Source organism: Apium graveolens, chromosome 6 (genome assembly GCF_009905375.1).
Source record: "Apium graveolens cultivar Ventura chromosome 6, ASM990537v1, whole genome shotgun sequence".
NCBI lineage: Eukaryota > Viridiplantae > Streptophyta > Magnoliopsida > Apiales > Apiaceae > Apium > Apium graveolens.
Window position 1 is genome coordinate 89468837 of NC_133652.1, and position 26844 is coordinate 89495680.

General features: G+C 34.1%; 2 protein-coding genes across 2 annotated transcripts; one reads left to right on the forward strand and one right to left on the reverse strand.

Moving 5' to 3' along the window:
* Positions 1 to 382: 382 nt before the first annotated feature.
* LOC141666428 (acyl-CoA hydrolase 2-like) lies at positions 383 to 9369 on the forward strand. The gene is made up of 17 exons (XM_074472426.1): positions 383 to 485; positions 574 to 666; positions 1005 to 1072; positions 1508 to 1586; positions 2361 to 2407; positions 2511 to 2633; positions 3450 to 3527; positions 3826 to 3913; positions 4852 to 4964; positions 5311 to 5376; positions 5482 to 5537; positions 6667 to 6771; positions 6903 to 6959; positions 7408 to 7509; positions 8641 to 8689; positions 8806 to 8874; positions 8982 to 9369. The coding sequence occupies exons 1-17, from the start codon at positions 467 to 469 to the stop codon at positions 9051 to 9053; spliced, it is 1284 nt and encodes a 427-aa protein (XP_074328527.1). The 5' UTR covers positions 383 to 466; the 3' UTR covers positions 9054 to 9369.
* Positions 9370 to 10154: 785 nt separating this feature from the next.
* Positions 10155 to 12224, reverse strand: LOC141666426 (uncharacterized). The gene is made up of 3 exons (XM_074472423.1): positions 11783 to 12224; positions 10739 to 10949; positions 10155 to 10657 (listed from the first exon to the last, which is right to left on the reverse strand). Exons 1-3 carry the CDS (start codon positions 12018 to 12020, stop codon positions 10567 to 10569), a joined length of 540 nt encoding a protein of 179 aa, XP_074328524.1. The 5' UTR covers positions 12021 to 12224; the 3' UTR covers positions 10155 to 10566.
* Positions 12225 to 26844: the final 14620 nt, after the last annotated feature.

The following is a 26844-nucleotide window of genomic DNA, read 5'->3' on the forward strand; positions in this document are numbered from 1 at the left end:
TATTTTAGATATATTTTAAAAAATTAAAAAATATACTTGAAAATCATTTAAAATATTAAATTAAAGATTTTATTTATCAGCTCAAATTAATTATTTTAGACTTTATTCGGACAGATTAAATTAAAAAGATTTTATTGAGGAATTCAAATTAATCATTTTAAATTTTATTCGGACATATTTCTGCGAAAATGATGTAAATTGAAGTGAATATTAAATTCAAAAATATTAATATCAACAACCAAGAAACATAGTTTCAAGAAAAAAAATATAATTTATAAGCAAATCACGAAAAATAGGGGGTACAAAATAGTCCGATTGTCTTGCAAATGAATGTAATAGAACAATAAAAAATTGGTGTCCTTATAAAAACAATAATAGTCCACGTGAAATGAATGTAATAAAACAATCTTGATTCGTCTCCTGCAAATAAACATCGTACCCATCCATCATTGTCTTCTCTGACACCATGATGAACACAGAATCAGGTAACATATGCAACCCCCTCCTCGTGTGTCTGTAATGTTCATGTGAATAATATGTTTTAAGGTTTATGTATAAACATATCATGTGCAGTGATGGAGTTCTTAAGTGGAGTGTCATTGCTTCAGAGGCTTCCAAAATCGTCTCTCTTCAACATCGCCCAACTTGTTACTCCTCAACATTTCGGTATTTAACTTCTTTCGCTTATTCGTTATTTTATTTGCCTATATTCCCCAAAATTTTCAAATTTTAAGATTTTTTTTACAGAAATACAATTAATCTATAGAAAAAAATTGTTGTTGTTGATTTAGTTTGTAGTTGGCTGATTTAGGTTGATTTTGGTTCACTATTGTTTTTTTTTATAAATTTCTTTGGAAGGGTTTTGAGAGCTGGGATATATATGGTCAAATATCTTGATATGATCTAGTTTTATTTGAATTGTGGGATGTGCAGGAAATATGAGATTAATGATCTAAAGTTTTTCTTAGTTGCATTGATTAATTGGCTTGTGTTTCTGTTTAAAGGGAGTGGGGAGCATGTTGTGAGGGAAGGGGATGCTGGTGATGGGATCTACTTTATATTGGAAGGGGAAGTAAGTTGTTTTCGACCTTATTCAACTTCATGGATTATTGGCACAAAAATGCTAACACTTTTTTAGATTAAGTTACAAGAATAGTTCTGGCCAATTTTACCGCCCGGATACCAATTCTCATCTGGGTATCTCAAATAATCTTGTTTCTTATTTATTTGAGGAAACATCTTTTTTAAAGAAATTTGAACAAAGTACTCAGAATGGGATATGGGTATTGGGGTAGATACTCATTCCTCAAAAGCAGGGAGGAGGCAAGTGGTGGCAGGCGGGCGTGGCCGCCACCCGAAAACCCTGAATAATCATAAAATTAGTGTTAAAATTTATTAAAAAAATTATATATGTCTTTTTAATATTAAAAAATCGTTATATTTCATTTCACCCCCTCAAAAATTGTGGTAATTTGACCCTCACCTGATTTGTTTCGTTGTTGGACAGGCAGAAGTTTCTTCTGTCAATGACGTGGATGACAATCGTCCCGAGTTCATTTTAAAACGACATGATTACTTTGGTTGTGGTAAGGGGATGAACTGTTTGAAGAATTGTTTGCTGATTATCTAACTGTTGTTGTAATTGTGTGCTTGTGTGCTAGTGGAAATGATTTTTTTAACTTAATTTTGTGTTAGTGATAGATCCATTTTAGAATTGGAACTTCTTGCTTAGATGGTTATCAGATGAATTAATTTTAATATACTCGGTAAAGCTCGAACAATTAAATATATGCATCATTCTGCTGTATAATATTTTGAAGTGACATATGTACTGGATTTATAGGCCAATAAGCAGACACTATTTTTTAACAACAAAAAATAGCTGACGCCATTCAATGAAATAAACTACATAATTCCTCACCCTTTTTGCGCTTGTGTTATACTACACTTTTTGGTTGCCTTTTGCAAAATTGTCAGTACGTGCATAATGAAGGCTTGAGGAGAAAAAACCAACCCAAACATGAAATATACCCGGTGGATCTTGCTCGTAGAGCATGGTCTGTAGAGGGTAAGATGTATGGGCATCTTATCTCAACTCCTAAGAGTAGAGACGCTGACACACCGTTTCTGTAAGACACATGGCTTTGGCGGCACAAAACCAGTATAAAACATAGGCATAAGAGCATGATATTCAAAATTCGTGGTTTCTTGAAAATTTACTGTGAGGCCTCGTCCAATAACTACTACGATAAGAAAAGTTTTCTTCAAATGTTTTTCGTTCGATATAGAATAGAAATATGAATCTCATGGGGACGCTGTAAGCCTGTAAATACGATGATCAATATAGTCCTGATCTTCAGGTACGGAAGCATCTTCCGTGCAAGCAGATGTGATTGCATTGACCAAGGTACTTCAGTTTCTCTCTTGATTGCATTACCCAAGCGTGAACTTGTTCAGCACTCCTTAAAAGACAAAATAACGATCCCAAAATGTTTTGTCTATGGTGACAGCTGACCTGTTTAGTGCTGCCCCGTGAACACTCCAATTTATTGCAAACAAGATCAATCTGGAATGCAGATCAAGCATCTGAGGCATGCCCAGTTGAGAAAATATTGCACCTGGAACCTGTAGAAGTATGTACTTGTGTTCTCGTCTTCTGTTGACTTGTTTCTTTGTTGCATTGCATGAAATATATGGATCTTGTTACTTTTTTGCTTGTATGATGAGTATGCTAACCTATTCTTATTTGGATAAAAATAGGAATAAAGTTAACGATTATATCCAGTGACATTTGGACTTTTTTTTCCCTCGTCTATATGCATTCACCTTTTTGGTTTAACTCGATCATTACTGTAAGGTCTTACTTGATTAAAATTTCTATGTAATCTCTAATTGATTGTTTTAGAGTTGTATCGACCTGTAAACCGGTGTATATAAGCTTGAGTTGCAACTTGCTGCAATTCCTCAACCTACCCTTAGTCGGGTGCCTGTTCCCTTCTGTTTTTCTCGCAACCCGAGTGAGGGAATCCTTAAACCAGTTTGCGCACTTAGGTGTGTACCTTGTTTTATATGTATTGGGTATTAATTACTGTTATACATATTTTAGAATAATTTTATAGATATTACTCAACTCTATTATGTTGTAACCACTTGGCATACAATTTCATTTATATATTCCCAATTATACTTCATTTAAAATTGATCCAAGTCTATTAAACCACTCTTCCACGTCATCTCGTACCTGGACATATATTCAACATTTATGATAACCTATTATAGTTCATTTTCAAGGCAATTTTTTTTTGTTGAATGTTAAGCCATCTATACAAATATTCACGTTAAACATATTTCTGTAGTTTTTTCTAGTGATGCGAAACTTGATTTGCTTGCTGAAGACATAAATGCATAAAACTTTCTGAATTATATATTTGTTTGTCTGAACTCTGAAGGTAAACCTATTCACGGGGATCACCGTGCCGGATACTCCAAGTTTTGGAAAAGTGTTTGGAGGACAATTCATCGGACAGGCATGTAGGCTCAGTTTATTCTAAATTTCTAATTACTTTCTGCTGGCCACAAAGATGTGATGTTAAGCAAATGGCATAAAAATTATGTTTGTACTAGAGAAATATGAGGTGCTAATTTTGAACTTATAAGAAAAAAAATCTGCTGTATAATCAATGAAGAATTGTAAGTTTTCCTCTTGCATTTTTTATTATAATTTTTTTATATACTAGATAGCTTGTATGTTTTCTAATATTTGTAAAACTGGATGTATTTTTTATTACGATTTTCTTCAGCTCACTTGCATTCTTACTTTTGCAGGCTCTGGCTGCAGCATCAAAGACTGTTGACTGCCTTAAAATTGTTCATAGTCTGCATGCCTACTTTATACTTATTGGGGATCTGGATAGTAAGTTTTTCTGTATCTTTCATGCGGAAAAGGAATAGTGTCCATCCATATACCTTTTGTATTTATTCATAACTTTTCACTTGATAATGACATCATAGGTATGGCATGGATGTATGTCATTACTTAGGGCCAGTAAGTTTTTCCAGATTTAGTTATCTTTCCAGAATATATCTAAAAAGACTCGTTCCGTATTGAAGGTCAGCATCCAGTGTCCGTTACCTAATTGATATTCTTGGTATACCCCTACCTTAAAAAGGTTCCCATAAAACACAATCCCGAGTCAGGATATTAACCTATTCTACTCAGAATCTGCATCAACTTATACATGGAAAATAAGGGGTGGACTAGTGCAGCAAGACTTACTTTTACATACTTATAGAAGACCACTTGTATTGATGTAAATGGGGGCTTACAATAGAAATAAATAAAACAGCACTACTAAAAAAATGTCTGAAATATATTTCTCTTGCTTGTGTGCACACTTCCATTTGCGGCCACTCAAAAGATCTTCTTTTGCATCTCCTTTATTGGTGCTGGTTTTGACTGGTATAAGCCACAGTAATAATATATTATTATTTTCTCTGTGGTCTACTGGTCTTACGCCATCTATTTGTAAAGTGATTGTGGTTGTTTGTCAATAGCATAAAAGTTTTGAAAATAAATTTTTTTCAGTAACTACCTAAAGATGATGAAATGGGGTTAGGTAGATATCAAATGAGTTCTCATGACTAACAATAGTTCAGTTCATGGATTGTGACGAGAGCACTGTATGCAGCCTTGCAGCTACTGTATGTGTGCTTTTAGATATGTAACTTAATTGGTATTAAAGAAAAAGTTTTTTTTTTGTCCATGGATGACTTGTGCATGTTGATTATTCCTTTCTTATTAACAAATCTTAAGATGGAATTTTACTGATATGGCTCATTCCTAAATTGCAGTTCCAATTGTTTATCAAGTAGACCGCGTACGCGATGGGAAAAGTTTCGCTACAAGAAGGGTAGAGGCGATTCAAAAGGGAAGAGTCGTATTCTCATTGCTTGCGTCATTTCAGGCATGTTTAACCGCTAATTTATATTAAAATTGTTGAATAATGTATATATTATACCAAGGGAGATACTTCAATTATATATTAAAATTACTAGTTCTGCGATAATTCTGTTTTTGACTATTGCTAGAGAGAGTATAATTCTGTGACTGTACTTGTTTTCATGGAATCTATTCTTGATATACGTTTCCGGATTTACCATTCCCTACATTATATCATCCTTAACACCTTGTTACTGCATGCTCTCTTTTATGAGCTTTTATAAAGCTCATTAAAGATTTTCAATCACAAGAGGGAAATGCAGAAGAGAAACTAATATGTCAACTTATACTCTGTAAAACTAATGCTGCAGAAAGATGAACAGTCATTTGATCACCAGTTACCAACAATGCCCTCTTCTTTGCCTGACCCAGAGACGGTACCAAAAATATCTTAATGATCAACTAAATTTTCTTCTCATTTAACCTTTACCATTTATTATAGACAACTCTTTTATGTATCTATTTACTTCAAAAAAATGTAGCTTTTTTCTATGGAAGAGCTGCGGGATAGACGCTTAACCGATCCTCGGCTTCCCAAGTAATATTTCAATTTTATGTAGATCTTTGCGGTTCACCTTTTTGTCTTATATTAAATAATAGTGAGCTAGTGTATATGTTCGCTTTATGATGCAAATTTTTATTGATTAAAGTTCACTACTTTATGTCTTATCCCAAACAAGAGCACTTGACCACTTGTATTTATTATGTCAATGTAGTCTGTCCAAGTTTAATTAATGAGTTCCTGTACGATTTCACCTTTTTTCCTTTCTTCTGTAACATATAAGGTTTAATGCATTAGTGAACTATAAACTAGTAGAATATTACTGGATTTCGTGTACATCATCAAAACCTTTGGTAGCTGGATTTGAGTTATAATATGTATTTACTGTTGGAGTACTTGAGCTTATAAATTGCTACTTAAGTTATGGTACATTATCATTTTGATTTGTTGCTTGTAATTTCCTAGTTTTACTGTGCATTTAAGTGCACAAGGTGCTAATCACTTGAAATAACTTTTAGGAAACTAGTTTGTTGAAAACAATTGGCTTACTAGATTCAGATGGTAATTTATCTTTTAGGGATCTGCAGATGTAAAAAAACTAATATGTATTGATAATATTCCTTCTGTTAGTCTGTTGTACCCGACTCCTAGATACACATAGACGACACTATCTGCCTAAAAGTTAATCTAACATTTTATACTTTCCGTTACCCCATATCTTAGGTCTATGTGATTTGGCAGCAAAGAGTTAGGATCCTAAGACTACAAGTGTACATGTCATCTTACACCTGTATATCCGTGCTATAAGGGTAATACTTGGAATCTGTGACGTAAAAACATTTGTCACAACACTTGAAATCTATATGTTGAGACTTGGTCATATTTGATATAAAACTTAAAACAAACTGAAAAAGTTCTAGTATAAGATCCTCCAATGCCGGTGAAGACCTATCATACAAATTTAGTACTTGTAACTCAGAACCAGCAGCACTGTGTGAATTTTATCATATATGCTTAAACTCAAATTAGTTTTTTCCCCGAATAAAAAGGTTTCATATTTAATTACAGATTATGACATTAGTATGTTATATTTATGTTTCAAAACAAAACTACATCCTCCTAATTTATATTTGTTCTCGGCAATCCTAACAACCAGTTGTAACAGGACTTACCGGACGAAAGTTGCCTCTAAGGAATTTGTACCATGGCCAATAGATATAAGGTTTTGCGAACCTAATACCGGTACCAATATGACGAAATCTCCTCCAAGGTACTGCTTGTTTTTCTAGTGTTTATAGTTTCTCTTACAGAAATACTACAAAAAAAAACAATGGATTTTTCTTCTAATGACTAAATGCTGTACAAAAGGGTGTAATGTCTCATTGGGTCTCCGGATTGCAGACTAAGGTTCTGGTTTAGAGCTAAAGGAAATTTATCTGATGACCAGGCTTTGCACAGGTAAGAATCTATTTCAAAATAAGTTTTCAGAAAGATGGGATGGTCAAATTGTAATTCCTTAAAAAGCAATAGCAAAGCTTGATGGTTCTTGTTACCATTTTTTGACATCCTATACTTATACAGAAACAAATGTATACTGCAGTTCTCTGTAAATTCATGATATATTAGGCTTAAAGTTTGGTGCACGCAAAAAAGTTCTGCAAAATAGCCTTAAATGCTGCAAATGTTTGAGAGTTTGTAACTTTAGGAATACGAGTGCTTTCTATTAATCTTTTCCATATTAAAACAATGAATATAATTATCATACTAAGGTGATCATTTATCATTGTTCTAAGAATCTGTTCTTTGTATTCTCTAGACATAGACTAAAATCTATAAAATATGCCCACATATTTATTGATCAAGTTTATTTCTGAAAAGCAACATGTCTTACAATATATGGTTGCAGATGCGTACTGGCGTATGTTTCAGACCTCATCTTTCTTCAAGTGAGTTTCAATCCTCATCGTAGACAGGGATTGAGGATGGCATCAATTAGTCTTGATCATGCGTAAGTGTCAAATTTCATTGAAAATATCGATCCTGCTGATAAATGAATTTGCTTTAGTAGAAATGTGCTTTAGTAGAAGTGGTGGTATTAGTTTATGACAAATCTTGGGTATTCAATGGCATTAGTTATTACGATATGAATACAAGTTTTTATTTCCTTAATGCCAATGCTTATTCATATCTAGTTAGGGTTCGATAATACAATCAGACGGGCAATGTGCAATTTGAGACACAAAAATCATAATACTCGCATTTTAAAAGTACAAAGTTAAGTGATCTGATGTTTAGTATTATTCGAATTCGAATTTAATATTTATTGAACTCTGAGGTAATAACTTCTAGTCATCTATATGTTTGTCTGATGCTGCTTTTGAAGGTAGGCAGCTTCAAATCGATTACGGTGCTGCAGTTTGTGATTTGACCCTTAGTCCTGGAAAGAATTTATGTAGTGCGAGTCATTTGAGTAATTGACAACTCATTTTACTGAACTAGGCTTTAGCTCTAAATTAGTGGTAGGGGAGTCATGCTGCCCACGTGAGTCCGTTGAGTTTGCTATCTTTACGTTTGCCAATGGTCTGGATGAGAGGTACCATCTTGTAGCTTCTTTGTGAAAGGCTGCAAGATATTAGTTTGTATGTCTTACAATTGCCTAAATCCTTTCTTTCAAAATTTTGGTATTGCAATTAATCTCTACTTCGTAAGCAGCAGATCTGAGAAAGCTATTTTTAGTTTTGTGAAATGAATACCGGATATACTGCAACATAGTTTGCCAATTATAAAGTAAAATTCCTTGATAAACAAATCCATATGTGAAAATAATGTACTAATCATCTGAATGACTGAAACGAGTACTCCAAATTAAATTTGTAACGCCTTTCCTCATTTTTACTTTACTCCGCCACACTCCTCTATCTTTAGTGAGAACTGAGTCACGTTAAAGAATCAACTGAAATGGTTCATCTCCCTCCCTCCCTCCCTCCCCCTCCTCTTTAGAGCTATACAACTTGATAGCTCCCTTGTCCTCTGTATATAGTGCCATCAAATTTCTAGTTTGCCTTTTCTCTTCCTGTTTGAAATGAGATCAAACTTTCAGCACTTACAGTTTTGTGTTAATTGTTATCGTTTTCTGCAGGTTATGGTTTCACAGACCCTGTAAAGCTGATGACTGGATATTGTTTAATGTAGGGAGTAGAAGGCATTCTGTCTTTTCTTCATTCTGTTATAGCATCTGCTGCTGTGTACTGCTTAAGATACACATTTTGAGTATTATGATCAAGCATTTGTTTTTACCATGCAGATTGAAAGCCCTACAGCTTATAATGGACGAGGCTTTGTTTCAGGACAAATGTTTGATAGGAAAGGACAGGTTTGGAAACATCAACATCTTTCTTCACCGTCAAATATTCTATTTTTGCTATCCTTGAGTTATGGTTGATTTATGATACAATTGTTTGTGTGGATTTTTCTGGCTAGCTAATCGCATCAGTATATCAAGAGGGCGTATTTAGAAAGAAACCAGATCCTCCAAACGTATCAAAGCTGTAATCTATGGACCTGCTACTAGGAAGCAATCAGCCTGCTAAGGATTCAGTCTTTAGTTTTCTTTCATCCTACAAAAGGGCTTAGCCAACAACTGATATTCGCTACTCAGAAATATTAATTTAGCCTTTGGGATGTCCAGAGGTTTGTATCAAGCCTTCAAGATTTACAATCCTTCGGCATTCCCTTCCTTTTTATGAAATGCTTATTCTTTGAAATACATTTTAAGTAGCTACTCAATTTATTACACCTGGGCAATACTCTTGTCCAGATGGTGAAAAATAATATAACTTGATGCTGAAAGAAAATAATTGTTGCTTTAGCCCCAAGATTTTGTGGTTTATTCTGGGCTAATTTTGTTTTCAGTTGAACACAAAGATGAAATGCTTAAGAAACATTCACCGTCTTTAATACAAGCCCCCTTACATGTGAAGAAGTTATTACATTTAGATGGGTAATATTTCTTACTGAAGTGCAATGCTAGATGATCTGAGAACAAAGGACTTCCTAGGTCAATTGAATACGACTGTACTAGCAAAGCCTAACAATTCACAGCCCGGGACAAGGCATATACAGTCCCATAATTCTAAACAAATTTAAAGTATATTTTATACTGCCTTCTGGCATCGTCTGTAAATAATATTAAATCATTATATTTAATATTTTGAATTTTCCTCATATATATTGGCAATTATGTTTTCAGCCTTGCTTAGGAGTCAGTGGCGTTTTCTAGGGCAATTGTTCATATAATTTATATTACACAATTAAATTATGTATTCCCTCCCTCCTACAAATGTCTTTTTGAGATATTTTTTTTCTTTTCATAATACATTTTCATTTTTAATTTTCAACGCAAAATTGCAAATATATTGACATTATTCCAAAACTACATTCTTGAATGTTGTATAACAATTAATGATGGTTGAGTTATAGTCTACATTCATTAGGGGTATAAGTGAAAATATATCATCAAATTAATATTTTCTTAATATGCATTGTTTTTTAAAAAAATATTTATATTGTGAGACGGAGAGAGTACATTTAACAGCACTTTACTGCTTCATTCAACATTGGCATGTGGCAATCAAGACAAACCATTGAATTGAATTAAGGTACCCATTCAAATATGATTCACAATAAAACACTACTCCTACATCCTACTACCCTAGTACAGCTGTAATAAACAAGAAACAAGAAATTGTTCTTCGGACTACAATCAATCTTATGTTTGACACATTTCTGTTGTTTCATCACTAGTATTGTGAAATCAGCAAAGAATTTATACTAGTCGTAAAATCCCCTGACATTTGGCAAACTTCTAGTGCCAAGTCAACTCTCTATATCTATTACTAGATCATAAACAGTCTACTACTAAATATTATCAACAATACTAAATAAATACCACTTCAATCCCAATCTAGGTCAGCTAGTTGCCGAGATGAATTTGTTCATCCACTCTATCAGGAGCTGATTTCTCATCAAAAGTAATGTATGTTACAACTCAGATGCCTACAAGTAACTACAACACATCAAGGACATAACTCTTCTGTTTAGGAGATGTAATTTTGGACAATGAATCCCTAGCACACGGAGCTTGCATACTGAACTTGCTGACAATTACAGAAACATTATTCTATCAATAATGCATTCCAAAAACAAAGCTAAGCTGAGATGAAGGTGGTTAGCGAGACCTTTTCCTTTTAAAGGCAGGATGAATGACTCCATTGCATGAATCTAGTTTGTCAATTCTAGATATACATTCTTTCATCCTCTTCAAAACATTAGGCATGGAAAATGCATTACTCGATAGCTTTTGCTTAAGCAGCTGAATCTTTTCAGCATACTCCTTATCTTCTTCTGTTTGTCTCAAACTGGTAGCCAACTCAACAGGCCTTCCAGTATCTGTAAACAAGAATTTCAATTTTAATTGTTACCAAGTCATATATCATAAAAAATGAGCCATTTCCTTTATTAAGTGTACATACATTGTTTAAAACACGAACCAGGACAAACTCAAATATAATGCCTAATTTGACATCAGTAACTAGTACTTTGCATCCGACCAAATATTAATTACCTAAAAACAATCACTAATGCAGAAGCCTCTAGTAAATGTGGACAAAGATTTTTAATCATAGCAACATACGCAAAAATTAACACGTCTGCTTGTATACACAACAAAAGAAACACAATGCAAACATAGGTCAACATAACTTTAGATGACCTCTACAGAAACCGACAGTCTATAGAGCTTATTGCAACTTTACATTCCACAAACAATCATGAGAATCCAAATTCCAAATATTCGGCAACAATAAAATGCCAAATATACTAAGAAACAGAAGATAAGAATCTAAGCATGAATCAAGCTTTTACTAAAATCCTCAAACCGCCAAACATATTAACCAAAAAATTCTTTTCAATAATCATGGAATTTAAACATCTTCTTACAACTTTACAAGCTTAAACTTTTAACCCAGAAACCTTGTTAACACGAAGGTAAAACCAAATCCACCCGAACTCCAAAAATTAACACAATTTTCCAGCTTTATTATTCCTTCAGATCCACCAAATACAATTTCACATCCACAAATCTCACATACACGGAAAAGCCATCTCTCTCTCTCTCTCTCTCTCTCTCTCTCTCTCTTACACACACACACATTTGCATATACAAAATGCAAACAATGGATGACACAAACAAAAACACATGAAATTTAAATCTAGAAATGTACCTGCTGATGCGGAGTGAGCGGAAGGTCCGGGATCCAACCCGAAATGAAGAGAGGTGGATAAAACGGGTCGCTGGGCCGAAAGAAGAGAAGCGAGAGTAGAAGTGAGGTGATTAGGAAGCGTGTCTCTATGCTCAGCAATCTTGGTAGCTATTTCATTCACATCTGATTCAAGATTTTCTAGCTCTCTCTCAACATCTGAGCTCTCAATTTCAGTTCCTAGGGTTCCACCGTCCGCCATTTCGAGTTTACAAAGCCTTCACTTATTAATGGAAGTGACTCTAAACAGGGTAATTCAATTGTGTGTGTGTGTGTGTGAGAGAGAGAGAGAGAGAGAGAGAGAGAACGGGGGAGATAGAGAGGTTTTTGAAATTTGGGGGAAAATAATTGTATTCAAAAGCCCAGTAGAGTTGGCAGCAGTTGCATCATTTGCACTTGTGAAATGTGAATTTGTAAGTATTCGGATTAAAATTGTTGATAACGTCAATCTGATAACAACAGGGTTGACACTTTAATTAAAAAATTTGAAAATATGAGAAAGAAATTTATATTGATATTTTTTAAAAAATTCCCTGCATTATTACCCTGGTATAAAATTAGTTTTAAATTTAAAGATTGTGTCAAAATTGGTGTTGAAAATTATTTAAACTAAATTAGTAAATTTATAATTTTTTTTAATTAAAACGAACAATCAAATTTACAATTCTAATAATTCATGTATTTTAAAATTTGATATTATATGAGTGTTAAATTCTACTTTTAATAAAATTTGAAAACATAACTGATAATTTATGCTGAAATTCTGATTTACTCCTCGTGCTAATAAAGTTAATGGCCAAAACTAGCTTAAAATAGTCAAAGGGGTGGAAATTGCTTTAGATAAATAAGTTAAGGGTGTTAACTGATTTATAGTACAAAATTATTTTTGAACTGAACATAAAATTGCAAAATGTAATTAACTCAAAAATTCGTTACAATTTTAATTTTTAAATAATTTGAAATCTCTCCTTAGAGCGCAGTCGTCTTCCTCCTCTTTTATCAGCATAATCGACCGAACTTTCACCTAAAAAATCCCAAACCTTTTTATTAGTTTTGTTTGTTTTTATATCATTTAATAATCTATTTTCACGAATAAATTTTACCTATTTCATTTGTTTGTTTTACTTTTTAAATATAAGTCATTGAAAATTCAAAATTTTTCGTCTTCAATTAAAGCGGAGTTGGATTGGATTCGAGAATGGATCAATTATATATTACTGTGATTTCGTTTTTCAGATCCCAAAATTTTATTTGGATTTTTTTATTTGCTTTTTTTTGTGAGAGGGTGTCTATTCTCTTATTGATCGAGAGTGTTGGTTTTGATATATTGATAAATGATAAATGTTTGTATGTGATTGTATTTATGGTCGCTAATTCAAAAAGATTGTAATGAAATGGAACTTGCACATATACCATTTTCAACATAAAGCTGGATTGTCTCTATGCGTAAAAATGGGCAATTTATTTTATTTTATATTTGTTCGACTCAATAAATTTTTGGAAAATGCCGTATAATTTTTTATTATTAAATTATCTCCAATTTTTTTTCAAAAAATTAAATATTTGAAAATTGCGTAATAGATTTTTATTCTTAATATATTTGGCTTATAATAGGTCTAAAGTCTAGACTGGAGATCTATTAAATATAATATATTTTTAATAAATATGAATTTAGGTGAAAATTTGATCAGATAAGAAAAATTAATAATTAATGGAGGGGATATTGCTTTCATATATGTAATATTCATATAACAAAATCATATAGTGTGTATATTAGAAAAATTGATATTTTGTTAAGTGATGTAATTAGATTATATAGCATGTATATTAAGAACTTGAGCCGGCTCTCGAAAATAAAAAAAGTGTGTGTTAAGCTAATGATCTCGAGCCGAGTTATTAGCATTCGAGGTCAGAACTTAACATTAGATCAACTCGAACTCAACTTATTAAAACTAAAAAAAACTTACATACATCTTGTTTTTTTACAATAATCGTGACATTTTAAGTTTAAAATTACATCCAAATATCATGAATTTTTCGATGATATTAGATAAATTTGGAGTTTTGATTTTATCAAAACTGCTAAGTTTGCCTAACTGGGTTTGTACTTTTATTAAATATTATTATTCACTAGTTGTTCGTTAAGAACTTGAGTACGGATCAACTCATTTTTGTTTGATAAAAGCTCGATTGCGGTTGGTTAACAAACTCGAGCTCGAACACATTTTTTTTATGCGCACTCGACCGGCTACTTGATTTGTTCAAGGCTCGTGTAAATGGTACGTGGTTCCATGGTTTGATACGTGTCCTCCCTGCATCTTCGCGTTATTATGTATACAATATGTATATATATATATATGTGTCTAACATCCCCAAATCCGAGGTTGGGGATCCGGATTGTCACGATTTCCATTTCCAGTAATAACACTTAATCTTAATAAACAACCAACTACTGCGTACTGTGACCCCATAATATACACACACACACCACAAGTTATAGTCTTAGAGATGAATACCAAAAATAATACAAGTCATTTTATTCCATAATTATAAGTCATTACACCTCAAAAGAGTTTCTGAATAAATTTACATATTCTTTGTCATTATTACAATTCATAAATATACATAAGTCTCGTACATCAAAGATTTAAAGTCTAGCCTATTGGTAGCTCCTACCTCGGCCGTAGTGGCATCAACACTTACAGGAAGCTGTGGAACATTTCCCATCTGTTCGTGAATTTGGAGCTTGGTCATGTTCATCTTGCCTAGTTGTTGTTGTGTGATGAAGAAATGAAGCAAGAGTGAGCATTATAGCTCGCAAGATAATACATAATTTAATCAATGATGCAAGTATCTGAATCGATAACTTACTGAAATTTTTTATCAAGTGTAAGATAATTATTGGATGGATATAAGCTTTAAAGGATGAAGTTACAAAATACTCCAATATACTTATATATTTTTAGAAAACTACTTGAAATACCTATGTTCAAAGTATAATAAGTTTTCAAAAACTCATCATATGGAAGGAACTACAAGATAAACTTGTATAGAAATAATCTTTGAAATATCATTTAAAGAAATGAAGTTACGAGATACTTCATTAATTCCAGATATATATACTCACACACACACACACACACACACATATATATATCTCATACTTTCCTTGAAAACCTCTGTTATGAAAAATATAAACATAGTTGTAATACCCAATGAATTTGGAAAGAAGAAAATTTTGGCATAAACCCGATATCTTTTTGATCAGGCAAAGATACCAATAAAATCACTTTCTCTACTGGTAGATGGATGAATTTCTCGCCGGTCATCACCCTGGCCGCATTAGGATCTTGCGCTAGACCGTTACCCGGCCACTCACGCGCTGATGGACTGTCACCCAGCCTCTTACACCTTGATAGACCGTACCTTGTCCTGTCGCTTATGCCAACTCATTTAGATGGACTTACTTCCCGAATGTTGGGCAAGTAATCAAAAGCTCTTTTATCGAATCAGCAACTTCGTGGCGACAAAAATACACCACAGAGTCGGATCCCTGAGGTTTTGAGCGAGTATTTAAATCCCCTTCGAAAGGAAGACCTTAAATTTGAAAACAAGTTTTGGGATCCTCTCTAACCTTTAAAATCATTTTGAAGACTCGAAAATATTTTTGAAAGCGTTTGGAATAAGGATGATTTAATAGAATAAATCAGTTCCAAAATAATCAAAGAATATCAGAATACTATGCTATAAATACTATTCCAATAAAGAATAGCTTTTATCAAAATAAATAAAGTAAAAGTTCTGAAAATAATTTTTTGAAAATATTTAAAGTAAGAATGATTTGACGGTATCAATCATTTCTCGAATACTTGGCGAATAACGAAACATTATTCTTTAAGAAAATAAAGAATATTATTTTATAAAATAAGTGGAGTCATAAGTCCTCAAATGAATATTCAAACTAATATATATATATATATATATTAAATAAAATAAAATAAGTTTCAGAAGTAGAAACTCTATTCAAATAATTAAAATAATCTTTGATCGTAATAAGAATCTTAAATGAATATTGGAAAAATAGTATTAAATTATAATTTAAAACTATCGAATAAATATTATTCGATTAATAGTTTTGAAAACTGTATATATATAATATACTGGGGAACATCGTCTTCCGGTTTAGAAAATGTTCGACTTTGGTCCCTTATACTAAGGGTATACGCAAATAATGCCTATCTCTAGCATAGATATTATGCAGTTTATAAATAATTGAATTGATAACGAAATATCAAATTTCAAAGCAAGCATGCATATATATATATATATACCTCATGTTAACATGCTTCAATATATCGCAAGATTTGCTAAACAACAATCATGCATTTATCACAAGATAGTACATTACAACAACTATACAGATAGAAAACTTGCCTGAGCAATCGTGGGTGGAAAAAGGCTTGGAGTGAGTTATAATTAACATATAAGTTATAATTAACCACAGTCGCTTAAGAAACTAGACTTTAACCACTTAGACTCTAACGCTCGCTTTTGCGCTTAGCGATTTACATAAGTCGCTCGAGTACCATCGGCTCCACCATTTTTATAAAATTAACCGTTAAATATTTTAAGGCTACTCTTTCGCGAATACTCTACCAACTGACTAATTAACCTTACATAATTGTTTTGTAATCCAATTAGTCTTTTAAGGGCCTTAAACAAGGTTTCAAAGCTAAGCGAGGGGTAAATGTTCGTTCGCGAAACGCCGTTACTTAAAACGGTCATTTCTCCTAAACTGTACATCGGATCTAAGCGAACCACATACCAAAATGAAGCTTCCGACACGATATAGCTAAACATGGCAAAGTTACATTTTGATTAGTGAGTTCTCTGGTCCAAAATTCATGCATAAACAGTCTAAAAGAAAATGGGCGTTACGAAGGATATGTTTACGAGTTTTTCCAAAATTTACCAATCCAAATCAATTCATTCCAACTATAATTCATCCACAAATTCAAGATCCAAACCTATGCTACTGAGTCCAATCATAATAAGCTCAAGAATTTCAATCCAATCAACCACAATCAAGACCCATTAACTGTAATCAAGATTCATTAACCAAATTATTAAAATTCAACCCTAAACTACTAACAAACATGGATCATACATCTATTTACAAATCCAACCACCAAAACTCACTAATACTCAAAGTAAAAGCTAGGGTTTGAAGATTATACCTTCCTTGGTGTGTAATAAGTCGCTAGGAAGCCTTAGGGAGCCTTGATCTAACCTCCTACTAGCTTAATCTTTCCAAAGAAATCAAGAACATATAGTTAATTTCTAGAAAGTACTATTCATCATCTTCTTCAATGATTTAATAGAAAATAATGGTAAGGAATTGGAAGCTTAGATTCATAGGATATGCATAACTAATCATCAAGAAGCTTACATAATACCTTTCTAATTATCAAGGAGTTTAGCTTGGACTTTACAATTTCTTTCCTTTGGTTTTAAGAAAAGGCCGAGAGCTTCATGAAGAAATGAAGAAATGAAAATGATTCTTTGATTGCCTTGGTGTTTGTGTGGTGGTTTTGTTATCCTAGTTAACATTAACCCAGGTTTAACCAAGGTTTAAATGCATGACCACAAATCATTCTTGTAAAATATCTATTAATCATGCTTATGTCATCTTGATTGTGTCACTTTGTGTCCACTTGTCAAATTCTTGTGGTGTGAAGGTGTCTTACCTTTTCACCACATGATTTAGATTCTCTTGGAAGCTTCCTTTGTTAGGTCACACAACACTGTAGAAGGGGGTTGAATACAGTATTTAATACAATCAAATCGACTTTGAACACAAGTAACGGTAAATAGATATATTCAATATAATAAACTCTGTTACAATGGAACTGTTCTCTCTCATTGATGAACAAATATCACTAAGAGCTGCTAGGTTACAATGTATAATCTTCTCGATAATGATAACACATATAGTGTAAACCTAAATCTGTGTTTATATAGTACACAGTTACAAGATAACTTCTAATTGATATGGAATATAATTCTGTCACCTAAAATATATCAATTAGATATCTTCTACAAGTCTTCCAGTCTTCTAACTCTTTCCATGCATATCTTCTTTTATTTTAGTCTCGATCATCTACTGTAAATTAGCTTCCTTCCTTATATGAAAGTCTTCCCGCACTTAAGTTCTGACTTCCAGTAAGTCCTGATTTCAGTAAGTCCTGATTTGTCTTATTGTTAAGTTCTGAAAACTAAACACAAATCATATTAGACATGACATCTCAAATATATCTAACAATCTCCCCCAACTTGTAAATTATGCAAAATATATAAGTTAATAGATTTGATGATGTCAAAAACATTTAAGTACAAATGCAATACGAGTTTAACTAGATAACTAACTATAACTTACAGTCCTTGTAGCTTTTACCAATCTCACTGAGTCAATATAAATCCATAATGATTCTTGACAAAGCTTGATATCAGCTTTTCTTCTTTAATCCTCAGGACTTGAGCTATTGTAATCTTGACTTGCTTCGTCTCTTCATTCTGACTTTCAATCTGGTAGATTGCAGTCCTTAAAGCAGAGATATGGTTTCTTTCTAAACCATCATTCAGTCTTATTACCCTTGGATGAGAAGAATCTTCATTGTAGCATAGACATTTCTCATTCAGTAACACTTCAAGTTTAGCATAATTCTTCTTCATTTGAATCTCACTTCCATCATTTTCAACAATACTAGGAATGAATTCTGTAACTCTTAAACCAAAAATTCTTGCTTTATCTCTGATGGTCTTCAATATGAAATTTGACCATCTCCTGGTAATATCAGACTTTACCTCTAAAAGGTAATGAAAGAATTGAAGTTCTTTCAATGATTTGTTCAGCACATCTGATTCTGACATTTGATATGTCCTTCCATCTTCAAGAAATATAATCAGATTTTCCTTAACATTGTGCTTGTTATGAGCATCCAGTACCACTTGAACAGATATAACTTTATCAAGATAATTCTGTGTAACATCTTCAAGAGGTCTGTCAGTCAATAGAAATGAATCTCTAGTAGCAACTTCATGTCCTGTCATGATCTTAGCTTCATCAGAACCTAGTCCAGCCCTGTCTCTTGGTTCTCTAGCATTTAACCCAATAGTCATGAAGGTAGACAGTAATTGACTTTTCTTTGGATCTGATGGTTTGACATTTTTCCACATAAGTTTCTTTTTATTAGCTACTTCCATTTTATCTAAATCAACTTGAGCACTGTCAGAGGTTGACTTGATGACTTTATCAGAACTTGCTGTTTCTGTTGTAGCTTGCAGTTCTTCATTCTGAACAACTTGAGCTTTGTCAGAGGTTGTCTTTGATTCTTCAGAAATCTTCTTTTTTTCCAGAGTTTGAACATCTGCATCTTCAGCAAGAATATCATCAATAACTTGAACCATTTTGCACACAGGTTTTATCAGAATTTGAGGAATTTTCATCTCATGTGGCTTGATTGGTTCATCAAATTTTCCTTTCCCTTTGTCTTTGGGATCAGTCTCAATCTGTGATCTTGTTTTGGGCTTTGATGCCTCAGTATTTAATTTCTCCTTGATCACAATGCCTTTTTCCTTAGGCCTTGGAGGTTTCTTTGCAACAAAAGCTTTTGACTTTAGATTTTTCTTTTCAGCTTTAAATCTAGCTTCTTCCTCCTTGAGATTTTCTAAATCCATTCCAGGATTATGCTTCAGAAATAATCTTCTAGCAATTTCCTCATCAAGTGTCTGAATCTTGGGATCCTTGTAGTAGACAGTAGTCTGCTTTCCCTTGAGCTTCAGAGTTTGCAAGAACTTTTGAAAATCTTGACTTCCACATTGTATCAGAACATCAGGCTTTATTATCAGACTTTACTCATCAGAACTTGATATCAGATTTTAAGTTTGAGTACTTGCTATCAGATTTTGAGTTTGAGCAGCTTCAGAACTTGTCTTCTTTTGAATAAAAGATTTGCTTGCATCAGTAATTAGTTTCCTTGAAGAAACCTTGCTGCTCGGCTCTTTTCCTTGAACTTGACCTCTACCCTTGCTAGGGTTTCCCTGGTCATCAACTTCATCATCTTTCTTCTTCAGTAATTGATCATTTGAGCAATTGGACTTAACTATCTTCTCCCCATTTTTGGCATCATCTGATAATAGGAGTGAGAGAAGAAGTTCTACTGAAGATTGAATATCATTCAATTGAGCCTGTTGAGAAGCTTGATTAGCCAGGACCTCAGAGATTTGGGCATGTTGCTTCTCTTGAGTTTTCTCACTTGCTTCTACTTTCTCAAGTGTAGGTCTGATAATCCTTGTCTTGTCAAGATTGATCTTCATATCTAGCTTATTAGCCGATTTTTGTAGTTTATCAACCTTTGCTTGAGTTTCAGAATATAGACCTTGAAGGCTTTTGGTAGTTAGAGCTGTGATTTTAAGTTGAGTCTTGAAATCAGTACTAGTCATCAACTCATCAGCCTTAACAATGTGCTCTGTCAAAACTTTAGAGCTTAGAATGATATCAGTTTCATTCCAATTCTTGGTTCACTCTACTCTTTCAAAAATAGGTCAGGATATGTCGATTCAAATTCAACATTTATTTGTCAAATCAGCACAAATTATTAGTAACCACAATTTTAATCAAAACATTCATCAAGAAATAAAGTTCAAGTAGATGAAGTAAAGATTAAAAGGCTGCAATAAGAACATTCACATTCACATAATACGAGATAAACAAAGATGAAATCTTGCAATTAAAATAAATTTCATTAAAATATCTGAAGAGTACATCTTATGAAATTTGTAGATTACTTGCAAAAGATTACAAGATAATCCTAGTCTAAGATGGTGAACATCAACATCCTTGATCTAAGAAGGAAAGCTATCAATTAGTTCCTCCTGCTGCTGACAAACAGCAATGCAAGACGGAAGATCCGTTCTTGCTGAAGAAGAGCCTCTCTCCTTTCTTCTTCCAAGCGATCAAGATGGAGTTGATAGTCCATCTGAAAGAATAGGATATTTGTCTGAACCTCTTGTGGAACCAAGTTCCATATCTCACCAGGAATGGCAGTGACATGCCATTTCTGTTCCCAATCACCACAACTGAACTCAACGTTGAAGTTTTCATAGTTCATAAACATGTTTACAAGAACCATTTTTATGAAGGAAGAAAATGGTGAGAATTAAAAGAGAGAGAATGATTTTGTTTGTGAATAGAAGATGATTTGTCTGAGATGAAATGTTGGTTAAATAGCCAATGGAATATCAAGGGACTAGAGGACTGATTAATGATTAAGTTTAGAGTTAATGATGCCTCGTCTCCCTAGACCGATATGTAATAATAATAGTCAGTAAAAAATTAAAGCAGGAATTAATGGGCACGAGAAATAAGTAACAATTACTGTGCACATGCAGTTTTTCAAGACAAACACGTTTACCACTAACCCAAATGATTATGACTTTTTTTATCTCACCTAAATATATTCTGATTAAATATGACCGTTTCAGTATTTACCACAAATAAGTCAAGTAGAGAATAATGTCACGTAAGCATCAGAGTTTCCATCAGAATTTAATATCGAAACTTGACTATTATAAGATTTTAATAGTCATCAGAACATGGCTTCTGTACTCAAAAAGTGAATGTTTTTTACTGTGATTCTTCATACAAATACTGACTTGTTTCTTCAGAGTTTAATCATCAGAAATTCCATTAGAACTTGTCCTTAGAATTTATGCAAATGACACTTAACTATTTGTCAGAAACAACTTAATCACCACAGTAATTTTTATCATTCATATGGAGTGATAGTGTGTGCATTTAGCAAAATATCAGATAAAGATTAAAGTCTGATAAACTTCAGTATATCTTAGAAATAAGGCATAACTAAGAAAAGTGCTTAAAATCTGTCATTAATAATGAAGTCTACTATAGGATAAATTTGTGCATGAGTCCACCTTAACTGTTTGTGCTCATTTTATGCATCTTTTAGAATTCTTTTTCACAGTGGCTTCTCAGTGTAAATGAGTCACAACTGCTATCAGAATTTATGCTATTATCAGAGTATTTCTCCAGTAATTAGAGAATGTGAAAAGTCACCAAGAAAAAATTATTTGCTTTTCTAATGCATATAACTTAATACCAGTAATGCACCTGGGTCTTCCCTTTCACATATTTACTATAAATTTCAAAGGAGTACCTGACTTTAATTTTCTTTTCTTTTCTTTTGTTAGTCCCTAACAATGCAACAAGAATTACAGAAGGGGGGTTGAATGGAATTCTTGAACCGTTTTCACAAATTATAAAATGTTCTATCCTAATAATATATAAGTGTTTGATTTGCAAGGTGCAGAATAAGAAGTTAGTAAAATCAAAACACAAGTAATTAAAAACACAAGTCTTTAAAAACTTTCTGGTGGATTTGAATGTATCCACCAGAGATATATATTATATCAAAAGAACTCTGTATAGCAAGATTTGCTCACAGCTGCTTACAAATATCAACAACTAAGTTAACAGAGAAATGCTAAGAATACAGCTTACAAATGTTTCTCTGAGAATTTTCTTGCTTAGTGTTCTTGTTGTTCTATTTGCTACTTCTTGGTTTATATATCACCAAGACTACAAAGTAATAAGACAAGATAATAAAACAAGAACCTATCAAGTCTAATACTATGCTGCTTCATTACTCTGTTCTAACATCTTTGAATATCTTCATAATAGCATGAAAATAACAATGCTTCTTTGTTCTCTAAAACCTAGTTGAATAGGCTTCCACATTCCTTTTGCATACACTCGACGCATGTGACTGTGTTGTCATTGACAACTGATGTTTGAATTGATTATCCGTCGGGTACATGATCATCCGTCGGGTTGCCTTATTGATCATCCGTCGAGTGGCATTGCTGTTTATCCGTCGGATAACTATCTGGCACTTGACTTCATTTCATTTATGCAGAATTATAAGAAATCATCTATGTACAATTAATTAACCTATTCTGCATATCTAATTAAAGTCAATATGACTTGAGTGCTACTACAGAAACTAAACAAGGTGTATGCAAGAATGTGCTACAGACTCATTATTACACAAACTACTCACTCGATGGATAATTGATCATCATCCGTCGGGACTATATTGAGTCATTCATCGGGACTATATTCCTTATCCGTCGAGTGCTACATTTTTCACTAAGTAAAATCTACTAAGGCATTTTGTTAATGAAATCATCAAGTTCACAACATATTCACAACAATCTCCCCCAATTTTTGTCACTGGAATTGTAGCCTTAAATTAAGAGAAACTTGATGATAACAAAACACCCTAAAAATACAACTTTAAAAGTAAGTAGATAAAATTGTAAAGTGCTTCAAATAACAAAATGCACAGAGATTAGCTCACAGTCATTTTCATGGTGCTCCTCTAGCCTGAGCAGATTAATCTAATTCCTTGAAGGTCTAGATCTCTTTCCAAGCTTTCTGTTGTTTTTTACTATCTGATTTTGGAGCTGTCTGTGGAATTCCAGTTCATCAGATTCTGAGAGATTTAGCTTTTCTTGCATCTCCAAAAGAGTCTCATTGCTAGAGATACTCAATTGGTCTTCTAATCTGAAAAATCTTCTAACTCCTTTGTCATCCATGAACTCCATCAACCAGTAGGGCCTTAGATGCACTCTACTTCCTGTGTAAGGAATAGTTAGAGTCTTTGGGAGTGCATCTTTAGCTCTAATACTCCTCAGCTCTTCAATCTTCTTTAGAACCAGTCTTTTTGCAGTTACATTAAAACCAAAGTTCTTCTTGAAAGATGAATAAACTTTTATCAGCACATATTGACTTTCTTGAAGGATCCTGTGAAGTGGCCATTGAATCTCCTTTCCTCCCTGGTACTTGAAAGCTAATCTTTCAGGTAGATTCCTGTAGGCATCAATCCCTCTAACTTCTTCCAGTTCATCTAGATAGAGGTTTAGGTCAGAGAATTCTTTGATGTCACATAAGTACAAGTAATCTCCCTTGTTGACTTTAGATTGAGCTTTGACTAGAGATTTGGATTTGAGAGGTGACAACTTCACTTTCTTGACTGCTCTTGACTTTGTTCTCTTTGGCTTGTTAAGGATTGGCAAATTGAAGTCAGGAATTGGTAGACTCTCCCAGTCTATTGGTTTATCCTTAGGCACAATAGGTTCACCATGAATGTTCCTGTAAGGATCCACCACCTTAATGTCTTCAAATACCACTAAGGGTTTTGGTGCTTGAGTTGTAGTTGGAGTGGATTCCTTGGGAAACTGATCCTCCAATTCCTTACCAACAAAGTTCAATTTCCTTTTGGTTCTTTTGGCCAATTCCTTGTATCTTTGAGATTTCTTCTGTTGTGGTTCAACTTGCTTCTTTGGATCTTGAGATTCAGTGATTTCAGATGGCTGAGTAGGAATTTGTTTTGTTGGTTTCACAGCTTGTAGCTTGGCTAAGATAGCAGCTTGCTCTTTCTTTTGTTTAGCCTTTTTAGCATCTAGAGCAGCTTGCTTCTTTTCTTGCTTCAATCTTGCATTTTCTTCTCTCTATGCTTCAGCAAATTGAGGATGTCCAGCCACCACACAAGTTTCTTTACCATTCCCGAAAACTTTAGCAATTCTCCTTTTTAAAGCTGAATCAGCTGGATCCTTATAAAAGGCAATGGATCTTGACAACAGTTTCTTCTCATCAGGCTTAGGTGTCTCATACACTGTGTCCAAAGGGTTCTTTAGAGTTGATTTTGGATAGTTCACCCTTGGCTTCAAAAGTACTTTAGCCTTTGGAGATTTGATGCAGGATGGCTGTCCTCTTTCCAGATAGTTCATGCTTATTTCATTTACAGAGATTTGCCTGACTTGAGAGCGATGAATGGCTGACTTTTCTAGCTTCTTTGCTAGCCCAAACTTCTTATGAATATCCTCATCAATCTTCTCCCAGTTGATTGGCTTCAACTGCTCCTTTTCAGCTGCTCTTAAATTGGCTGCTGCTTCATTTATCAGATCAATGCTATCTTTGGCTGGTGGCTTGGTGAAAGTAATTGAAGGCACAATTACTTTGCTAACTTCAATGTTGGGCACTTTTTGCTCCCCCTCACTCCTAGAATTCTCTTTCTCCCCCTTTTTGTTATCAGCAAGTTGAGTAGAGGAGGTCTGTGCAGCCACCAGTTTCTGAAGCAAGTCTGTTTGTTGAGCTTGATGTAGATGAATTGCTGTAAGAGATGCTTCCATTGCTGTCATTCTTGTATCCAAGGCATCTATCTTTGTGGCAAGATCAGAATTTTTTCCGAGCTGTCTCTTGATGTCAAGCATTGTAGCTTCTGGAAGTTTAGAGTCCATCTTGTCAGAAATGGCCTTTTTCATCTCATCAATATCACCTTTGATAGTGTTGACATCTCGAGCATGTTGAAAACCTTGAATTTGTTGTAGTTGGAGAGAAGCAAGATGTGCCTGAAGGAGCTTTTTGGTGTTGGCATTTGTGGTGGTTTGAAGAGCATAATTTGTCTAATTTATTAGTTAAATCAGGGTTGTCTTGAAGTAGTGTTCATCACAATGCTTTGAAAATGCCCAAGATGGCATGCCTGATCTTGAACTGGAGCTTACCTCTCCCCCTATGTCCAATGTCTCTTCTTCACTATATCCACCTTCACCTCCAAAGAATTCTTCTGATCCACCATTCTCATAATCAACATCACCAGCCGTAGAGGGCAAAGCTGTGATGGCATCCTTAGCTCTTAGCATTGACTGTGTGGTGTGCATCAAGTTAAACATCCTTTCTGCATTGTTATTGCCATGTTCAACTAGAAGTTGATATGCTGGAACATGGTGATTAAATGTCTCAACATCAAGGGAGGTAGAATCTATAACAGCTTGAGGTTGCTGAGATAGTCCCTCCCTGTCTGCATCCTGGACAATCATTAACTCACTTGCAATGACATCCACCCTTATAGCCCCTGTACCTGCATTTCTCTCATAATCTCTCTTTTATTGCATCAAGGTCTCACCTTGGCTCCCCACCCTCACCTTCACCATCTAAGGTGGGACTCCACACACTCTCTTTTGCCAATCCTGAAGAACTGGATTGCATATTTTCACTCTTTTCCTCTCCTTTTCCTGGGAGCAACCCAGACTCTCACTCATAAAACTCTCTTCCCTCAATCCTAGGAGTGATTGTACTACTACTAAGTCTTCTACACTTGAAATAATTGATGAAATTTGAACCTGTGCAGAGACACTCTACGGATAAGGGATATCCGTCGGGTTAGCAGTTTGACTATCCGACGGATAACTGCTGTTAAGCTTATCCGTCAGGATACAATCACTACTCGACGGATGAACAATATCCATCGAGAGAGTAGGAATAAATGAGTTAGGAGTGGAAACTATTGTGGACTCTGTGCAGATTGATCAAAATTTTAGCACAGATGTCTCAACAGTTCCTGAAAGATTTGGCAAGTGAGCCAACAAATCATCCAAAAGATGATGCTCACTTGCACTAGATTTTGGCTTCCCCAACAGAGTTAAAGAAGGGGAATCAGGAATTGATGTGTTGATCATATCCACATCCAAAGAGTTTATGGGAGAATTTGGTGTTTGGGGTGCTTCTATAACTAAAGATTTTGGCTGTGACTCCACATTTATTGGAGCCACATCAAGCTGACTTTGAGAAGGTGCAGTGACTGTGTCTTTAGTACCAGTTTGCACAGTGTGTGAACCCTGTGCATCCCCAAGGGTTTTTGGTTTCTTCTTTCTAGTATAGGTTTGGGGTGAGCTTGTGTCCCTTACCCTTTTGGCCTGTGCTCTTGGCTGAGAGCTTTGTTCAATAGTCACATCTTTTTGGGAGGATGCAACTAGTAATGATCTTATTTCCTTATTAAGCACTGCAGTCTGTTGGGAAACTGCAGTGTGGCTAGGCTGGGAAACACTCACCTATCCAACCTTATCCTTGGGGTTTCTTTTATGTTCACCCTCTCCCTCACCTACCT